The sequence below is a fragment of the Tuber melanosporum genome (assembly GCF_000151645.1).
Source record: "Tuber melanosporum whole genome shotgun sequence assembly, scaffold_11, strain Mel28".
In the NCBI taxonomy this organism is placed as follows: domain Eukaryota; kingdom Fungi; phylum Ascomycota; class Pezizomycetes; order Pezizales; family Tuberaceae; genus Tuber; species Tuber melanosporum.
Genome location: NW_003298766.1, coordinates 618,181 through 627,264, shown reverse-complemented (window position 1 = coordinate 627,264; position 9,084 = coordinate 618,181). Strand labels below are relative to the sequence as shown.

At 48.6% G+C, this 9,084-nt stretch overlaps 2 protein-coding genes; both read left to right on the top strand.

Moving 5' to 3' along the window:
• The first annotated feature begins 5,483 nt into the window (after positions 1-5,483).
• GSTUM_00004315001 (uncharacterized protein) lies at positions 5,484-7,063 on the top strand. XM_002835548.2 has 5 exons: positions 5,484-5,731; positions 5,789-5,857; positions 5,993-6,210; positions 6,266-6,398; positions 6,472-7,063. The coding sequence occupies exons 1-5, from the start codon at positions 5,671-5,673 to the stop codon at positions 6,801-6,803; spliced, it is 813 nt and encodes a 270-aa protein (XP_002835594.1). The 5' UTR covers positions 5,484-5,670; the 3' UTR covers positions 6,804-7,063.
• Positions 7,064-7,325: 262 nt separating this feature from the next.
• On the top strand, positions 7,326-8,065 carry GSTUM_00004314001 (uncharacterized protein). XM_002835547.2 has 2 exons: positions 7,326-7,542; positions 7,607-8,065. Exons 1-2 carry the CDS (start codon positions 7,366-7,368, stop codon positions 7,856-7,858), a joined length of 429 nt encoding a protein of 142 aa, XP_002835593.1. The 5' UTR covers positions 7,326-7,365; the 3' UTR covers positions 7,859-8,065.
• Positions 8,066-9,084: the final 1,019 nt, after the last annotated feature.

Sequence of the window (9,084 nt, the reverse complement as noted above, 5' to 3'; positions counted from 1 at the left end):
GCAAGCTCGAGGGATCTCATTCGCTCTTTTTTTGTTTCTTTCATTCCGCTATTCTCTGATTATATGGATATACTATTCGGTGTTCTTTTCTTCTATAGTCTAGTCAAACCGGCTCGTGTACGTTATGGCATGGTATTTTATTTGTAGATGGATTTGATCAATAGGTGTCATCTCCTCTCCCCGCTTCTCTCATTCCTTCCTACCTTCAATGGTGAACAAAGCCCCCCCTATCATACACCCCCCCCCCTTTCCCTTTCCCTTCCCTTTCCTCTCCATCAATCAAGGACAAACTCTCCCCTCCTCCTCTCCCATTCTTCCTCCGTAAAGCACTTCTGCGACCAAGCATGCACTCCGGCAATCTCCTCCTTCAATGCCGCGTTCGCCGCCCGATGTCGCATCAGCGTAGTCTTGCCCTTGAACACCGGTGACCTTGACTCCCTCCATTAGCATGGGAGCTCGAGTGGAAGGGGGGGGGGGTGGGGGGTAAAGACACTATAATTGCCTCGAACATTTGGCCGCAACCACCGGAGGTGTCTTTTAAGTGGACGAAGGAGGCGGAGAGTTTGGTTGTTATGGAGGATGTTAGGGTTGCTACGGTTACGGGGGCGGTTGTATTGACGACGGCGGGTGTGGACATTTTTTAACGTCTGATGAATGGGGATGGGTGGATTTTGGACGACGACGGACACCTTTTTTTCAAAATTTGCTTTGCGGAATTGCGGGTGGGGTAAGGTATCATAGCTGTGTGTGGTGGCGGTGGTGGTGGCTTGGCGGTAGGAATCTGGTTTTGGTTGGTCGCTGGGTCGCTCGGTCGACCATTGGTTGTGGGTTGATGTTTGAGTGAGATGCTGTGAGTGAATTGTTGAAGAGTCAGAGGGGGAATGGTTTCGATCATTAGCACACCATCTGTAGGAAAGATAATTTGCCCGGAAAGCACAGATAAGATTTCCCGTTAAACCGTGAAAGAAGAAGAACGCAAACTCTCGGGGTCTACGGCCGCTGGAGGTCTAAGCTGGTTTTTTTTTTGTTTTGTTTTGGTGGATTGAGTAAGCTTAGGCCCTGCTTGGTTCTATTATCCAATATTGGCCGGATGTATTCACCCAATTCCGTGAAATAATATCATACACGAACAGATACCGGAGATCCAGAAATGAGAGCAAGGAACTCTGCCCCGTAGTTTCCCTACAGGATACAACAGCTCTTGGAATCATGAATCGACTCTCGAGCATCAAGCCCTCTCCACAGCGGATGAAGTCTCAATGATTCTATTGGAAATATACAGTAGTATATCCCGATATTATTCTGGCCCAGCCAGGATGTGTTCATATCAAAAGTCTTTTAATATCATAGGTACTCATGTTGCCAATCTAAACCGTCCCCCAATAATGACACTATTGGAGTGGATACCCTCCAGGTCTCACGGGGTGGGTGCTATAATTGATGTGTATCCCAATAAAAGTTGGAAGTCATATATTCCTAAAAAAAATATTTCTAATCGCAACCGAACAATCCCCCCTCCCCCCAACTAATAAGGAGTTTTTTTTTTTTTTTTTCGTTTTTGCCAAAATTTATGCGAAAGAAAAAAAGAAAGAAAAAAAAGTGGAGAACAGAATAGGGGCTTAATCATTCTTGGTGGAGTCAACACTTTACAAGTAAGGCCTCACACACACACACTGTACTGTACAGTACACCACCGGGGTAGGTCGGATACTCGAGCGCTGTGCGGTATAGTTAATAGACGTCGAGACTGAATACCTCTGCGGTCCGTACAAGACACAAATTTGCCTTCCCTCCACGATACCAGCACTATTCGTACTATGAGTAAAAATAAAATAAAAATTCGCTCGTGTTTTAGAGACCACAGTAGTCCGGTTATATCGCACCGTTTATCTGGAGGATGTGGAGTTGTGAGGGGTGGCCTATCCTCCCTCTCGAACCGGCATGATATCTGTTTCTTCCTATATTTCCTTGGCACCTGGGTTGGATACTCACGATTGGCCGTTGTCCTAGTAATACAGTCTTGGAGGGTTCCCGTTCCCTCCCTCCTCGGTCTACGGGAGGAGCAGACAGGCAAGGAAAAAATTTACCCACTCTCCTGGTAAGGGTCTGTGTCTCTCTCCAATTGCCTTTGGCGAATTGCTCAAAGCATACCAATTCGAGTTCCTTCCCTCGAATCGGACTCTCACAAAAAAAGGTTGCGGCAGTTCTCGCACTGTCGTCGTGGGAAGGAGTTTCTATGAGGAGGTAATGATTGCACATCACGAAATTAACTAACCACCGTTATACATTTGTTTTTCTCATTACTCATATATATATATATTTGATCTCGGCCCGGCGGTTGTAATCATGGACTGAACGTCTTGCTCGTTCCCCACCCCCCACCCTTCGATCATCAACAATATTTGTCGCGGATCCGGTGAATTGTTAAAACTCTGGAGTGTTTGAAGCAAGCGAATACTAGAGAACTAGTAGTGGTTCGCCAAGGAATTGATCTCGTATCATGGTACTTGTACTACGGTAGGAGCACCAGTTTTTTTTTCTTTTTTTCTTTTTTTCTTTTCCCCGTGGAGCGGATAGAGTTCTCAGTTCTGGTTCGGTGAGGAGTAGAGTGATTGGTCTTGATCTTGTACAAGTAGACTGGACGGGAAGTCTGGATGAACCGACCAACCAGGTTCGAGTCTGTGCTGTAGACTATGTGGAGGGTGATGGGAACTCGTAGCACAATACTGGCATACCGCATTGCCTCGCTATTGTCATGGTGCCGTAGTCTTGGTCCAGGTGCTCGCAGATTCCATTATCCATACACAGTATCCCCGTGGGTTCTGTGCGAGTACTGTACGAGTACTGCGCTCTCTCCCCGACCCCCGTCTAGAAATAGCTCAGCTCATATTACTCTTACAGTATTATGCTAGCATTCTACTCGAGCATATACATCCGGCCCGGTCCATTATTATTGTCACTCGCTAAACGACTAAGACTACAAGTACTTGTAACCTTCCAAACCCATCCAGGAGTTACAGCATCGTACCCTGCTCAGTCACCCGTTCATCTCCTTCAACACATACCAACCCTACGTATATTGTAATACCCAATCCTACCCACCGCAGCATCTACCAACGCTCCATTTGACTCGGCGCAAAAATTACTGCCGTCATCGTTCCCCTCCCCCCGTTCCAAGGGTCCGTGGGGCCCGGCCCCACGGAGCGTTTTACTTTCCGAGCAAAGTATCATGTATGCAAAAAAAAAAAAAAAAAAAAAATTGCCTCTTGCCTTGGCATTTCGAGGACGGCCTTGCATAAATCCAAGAGTGAGGGGTGGTCAAACAATCGCACGTGCGGGATTACCCCTCCGCTCCGATTTCTTACTGTGCGAATAGTTTTTAAGGTTAATTGTTTGGCCGGGTGAAACTGGGTTGTTCTCTTCTGGGTAAACAAGGCGTATATAGTACTTGTAAGGGATGGAGGGGTGGAGGTTTCCTGGTTACATTCGATAGTAATAGGAGTGGTTCGATCGATATAGCTGCTTGAAACAGGGACTTGGGGTTTCGGGGTGGGTCAGGGTTATGGTCTGTGCTACCGGTATGATATTATTATGATGGCGCTCCTGCGCAGTACGAGTACGGTGGGTCGGGAAGGGGGTTTGGGGAATGGGAAAGTTGTGCTTTTCAGTAGTTCAGCTGAGCGGTAGTAGTGTACGGTAGGTATCACAGTATCAGTATTCATAGGTGAGGAGAACTGGATGGGGAGTTTTGTGGGTAACTTGACTTGATATAGCTGGTATTTCAGTCACAATTCCTCGTTTACCCGAGCGCGATACACCACAAGGGCGCGAATACTAGTATCGTGCTTTATGTACAGTATGGTATCCAAACCAGGCACGACGTTCTAATACCTACAAGACATGAGATGACAAAGATTGTGGAATGGTTATCATACCCGGGGCTCACCAGCGTACCCTAACTTGAGTGCTTTTTCCAAGGAACCAATAATAATAGCCTTACCACCGTAGGAACTCGAATGGTTGAACCTCGCGCTTGGACGTCCAATGTCCGGAATTCCCTCTCTTAGATAGGCGAGCAAAAACACTGCGAAAACTTACTCCCTCGGCCCCAGCTCAAAATAAGAGGAAAAAAAAGAGAGCGCTAGACCTTACCAGCAAGGGCAACTTCAATTATCATACCTAAGTCGAGGCTCGGTCACCAGTATTCGAGTTCTTGTGGTGGTATCGTAGGGCCATTGATTGTTTGGGAGAGCGCTTAGGGTACTGTACTGTACAGTACGGTACGCCGACGAACTCCAGGCAAACCAGAACATCATACTCGGTTGGAATACATAAACACCCGCATCCATAGTATCATGGATGGAGTAACAAAATATAGACCTGGCACGTCCCAACACAAACGCCCGGCACGGGAGCCTCGCATTTGTTTCTGGAAAGTTTCCCCCTCCGCCGTTCCTGGAAGGTATCACAGCAGGGGGGCGCGGGTATGGGCGCAGGTACAGTACCATGCTTGCCCCAAGCCATAAGTACCCGACAACAGGGGTACATTTTGTACAGTATGGGTGCTCACACACACCCACCGATGTTTTTCCATATACCTATTTCTTCCCTTGATCCCCAACTTATGGCCCGGGACAAGCATTGTGCTGGTAAGTTACAATACTTGTACAAGCAGCGTGGGCTTCACTTGGCATGTTGTCTGCAAGGAAAAACGTTCCAACCAAACCCTGGGGGGGGGGGCAGTAGCAATAGCGATTCCATAAGGTTGACATTACTCGATTCAGCTCTCACAAACATTCCGGACCGTTGGGATGCGAAATCCCCCGGTTTCAACCCCTTTGTCAACGCGGGAGTGCCATCAGGTGAACTTTTTAACCAACAAACTAACTAATGGTTGATACTTGTATCATAGAACCAGTAACCAACCCCCCCCCTGCCAAGCCTTAGGGAGGCCAATGCTGATACCGGTATGCTTATTCACGGACCCAACAAGCACCTGACAAGGCCCGTGAGGGTTCTTCAGGGAGTGCCTCGAGACTCGTGGAGTTCGAGATGCGAGTGCAAAAAAGGGGATTAGCCTTCGGAATAGACTAGGAGGTGCAATGATGCAGCGGGACTTGCATGGAAAGGATCCAACATGGGGCTCAAACTATCTACAAGACGCCAAGATCTTGGCGTTTTAAGGTGGTTTGGGATGAGTGCTTGATGATGATGCTAGTTGATTTTCTACAGTTATCGCTTTTCTGCATTCTTCCCCTTTGGGACAATGGGGCACCTCGGTCACGGAGGGCATCGGATTTTGGGCTTTGAGTGCATGCGTTGGAGTTAGAATCACGGATCACTGATTCGGTATCACAAGGGAGAAGAGGATGCAGATGCAGAATGGAGAGGGGGAACGTGTTCCTATGGATTCTTTTTTCTCTTGAATAAATACCCATTCACTTGTCCCTCAACTTGTTTTCCACTTCCTCACTCCTCCCTCACTATCCTTCCTTCCTTCGAAGCCTCCTGTTCTTTACATTCTTAGTCCGCCTGTGGCGATTTTACTTTCAAACTTCCTTCTTTATTGTTTCTTCCGCGCAGTCCGGCACAGCGTTCTTTTAAACCTTTACGTTCTCTAGCCCCGGAGGTTTCAACCCATCATACCCTAATCTTATTATTATCGACAACATGCGCTTGCTCGCCGTTTCAGCCGTCTTGTTCCTTAACGCCGCGCTTGCAGTGCAAGCTGGTAGGTCCTCTTGAATGAAATCTAGTGTAATATCAGACTAACCTTTTGTCTCTCCAGCGCCTCTTGCCCACGCCCACCATCCGAGAGGCTTTGAGCTCGTTGCTCGTAACGGTGGCCGCGGTGGCGGTAACGATGTTGATATCGACATCGACATCGACATCGACATCGAGATTGACGACAAGAGGAGGGATTACGAACGCCGTAAAAAGAATAACCGGGATGAGTTGAACGCCCTCTTGATCCAGATCGAGATTGAGCAAGATAACAACAGGAGGGAAGAGGAGAAGAGGAGATACGACGAGAGGAAGAAACAGCAGGAAGAGGAGGAGAAACAGCAAGAGGAGGAGCTGCAGAGGTTGTTGGAGCAACTCCAACAGGAGCAGGAGAAGAAGGAGGAGGACGAAAGGAAGAAGGTGCAGGACGAACTCAAGAAGGCGGAGGAGCTGAGGAGGCAGAACCGTGATAGGTATGAAAACAAGGTGTGTTCTCACTCGCTCCATAGTACTTTACCGATCCGATTCTAACTCAACCAAGGACGTTGTTGTCGTCGTTGTCCAGATCATAGTGATTGTGGACTCCCAAGGAAACCCCTCCCCCCCGCAGCCACATACTGTAGCCAAGGTCCTCTACAAACAAGAGGGTGCTGTCGCTACTGAGACTCAATATGGTACGTTACCCTTCACTATCCCCACTCTACCTATGATACCCCAAAACCCTTACTAACAATCATCCCCCAATAGCCACTGAACCGGGGACCCTCACACTCGTCCAAACCGAAGCAGCAGCCAACGCTACCGAGGCCGCTGGTGCCACGGCAACAGAGATCACTGTTACTGATGCCACCGCTACTGAGACCGCGGCCGAGACCGCAGCCGATGGAGCTGAGGCCACCGCGACCGACACCGCAGGTGTTGAGGCAACCGGGTCTGCTCCCACCGCCGGTCCTACGGCTACGGCTACCGCGACCGCTCCCCCCACCGCCCCTACGGGCAACCCGACCGCTCCCGTAACCACCACTTCGGCAGCTACTGCTCCACCCGGAGGCACCCCCACTGCTCCCGTCGCAGTCTAAAATCAGTTTTTTTTTATATTTTTATATGACTGATGGATAAGAAAGCTATGGTACTGCTGGCACTCTACCCACACATCTAGAAGGAGTGAATATTGTCTGACGATTAAGAATGTCCCCATTTTCCATTTTCCGTTATTTCCCTTCCCTCTCTCTCCCTCTCATGCTTTCCTGGAAGGTGGTGGTCATCATGTAATTTAATAAATTATTTTCATATTATTATTTCCTTCATACACGACTCAATTCAATTTGTTGTTACTGCATTATTATAACTCTTCTTTCGTGAAGGGAGGGGAGGATGTACAGTACAGTACTGTAGTCCCCGACATGATACTTGTGGCAGGATCCCAGTAGGATATGATAGGCAGGGTAGAATAGACAGGGGTCGGCTTTAAGGTTTCACACTCAGTTACCCATCCTGTAACATGGCAACCGTTTGATCTGCATCCATTCTTAGCATCCCTGCAACTCAACCTCACCACACTTGCTCACACACACACAAATTCCACTACCGATATTCAACCCCACTACACACCGCATAACCACCCCCACCAACCCCAAAACAATGACCACAACAACCACAACAGAGCTAACCTTCCCCCTGCCGCGCACGCACAACACCACCGTCCACGCCCACTTGACACTATCAAAGAACCACATCCTTCTCCACCTAACCACCAAGACCCCCGAGGCGGCCTCTCAACCAGCCACGCTGGGGTCTTTTGTATATGCCCTCCCACCTGTCCGTACCCCGTACCCCCCAAGCCTGCTCCGCCTCGACTGATTTGTTTTCATTTTTTGTACAGACCGGCAACCACAAAAACCCCCTCTCGACCGCAATCTACGTGCGCGAGAGCACCCTCGAGACCGCTACTCGCATAGCAAAGATCCTGGCGAAGCGCACGGGGTTGCCGGTGTATGTGGGGAATTCTATGAGTTTTGCTAGCGCGGGGATGGGCGGCGGGGGTATGGAGGAGGTGGAGGGGGTTAAGGGGGTTGTTGAGGTTGTTTGCGGGGAGGTGGAGGCGTGGAGGAAGGGTGCTACGGAGGGGGGGTGAGGATGGGGAAAGTGGGTGAAGGGGGGGTGGATAGTGCGGGGTGGGTGTTTGTGGCTTGGGTAGTGGCAAGCGGATTTGGGATGGAAAAGACGAATATTTGATGGAGGGCGGTAATTTTGTGGGTAGTGGGGGTAGGGCGGAACGCCTTGAATTGTAAACGTGAAGGGTGTATTCCTGAAGAGACAAAAAATGAAGGAAATATTGTTCATCCCGTCCTGTGGGCATTGTTTCCTTTGATAGCTCAAAATACCTCGGGTTGGTCTCTGTGATTTTGTTTCACGATTTCTTGGTTCGATCCTTAGCGGCGACTCCGTAGTATCATAATACCCATAACCCATTCACCACCACACTCCCGCACACATCCTCTCGATTGTATTTGCATTTCCGCGTGTTTGGGGGGGGGGGGGGGCTTTAACTTGGTTTGGTAATATTGAGCTATCATGCTTTTCGCAAGTGAATTTGTTTAATGGCCAGGTATGATAGATAGATCTACACTTTCGTACATATTACTATTGGAAAAGCCTGCTTCCGCGACAAGCGGTATATCCCTGAATAACGCCGTTTCTCCCTTCTTCACGGATTCGATTTTTGGTATATAAGCACGGAGCATGCGCGATAAAGTCGTATCCGCATAGCAGGTGTCCTGATACAGACGCAGATCTCGTGGGAGGCGGGCATTTTGGGGTGTAAGTTAGCTGGAATATCGGTACTCCTATTGTCGTCGTGGGGTGTTTTTGTTTTGGTCAGGATTAAATTTTCATAAAAATGATAGTTTTCTAGCGTGCCGGGTGGGTTTTACTTTTTGTTTATTTTTGTTTTTATTTAAGAGCGGGAGAGAGAATAAATGGGTAACTTGGAAGCATGGCGACGTCTGTCCTTTACTGTACAGTGCTGTGCTGTGCGGGAACGATGCATAAAGGCTTAAGCCGTACTGTGCAGTACTAGTACAGTAGGCCGGCAAGACCCCACTCAAGACTTCGAGGGTAGAGGTTTTACTGATTACTTTTTGCTTACTGGTGTTTTTGCTCATTTGGATGTTTTGCATGTAAATTTTCCTTCCATTGTTCCTTACGTTCCGCCCACTTTTTGGGGTTGCCAGGTTTCTGGCGGGAGGTGAGGGTCTGTTCCTAGCAGGCAAGGAAGAAAGCGTGCGTTTTTGTTTTTCGAGGACGATACATAATAAAAAACGAATAAAATGGAAACACCACAAACAACCTGCAACCGGC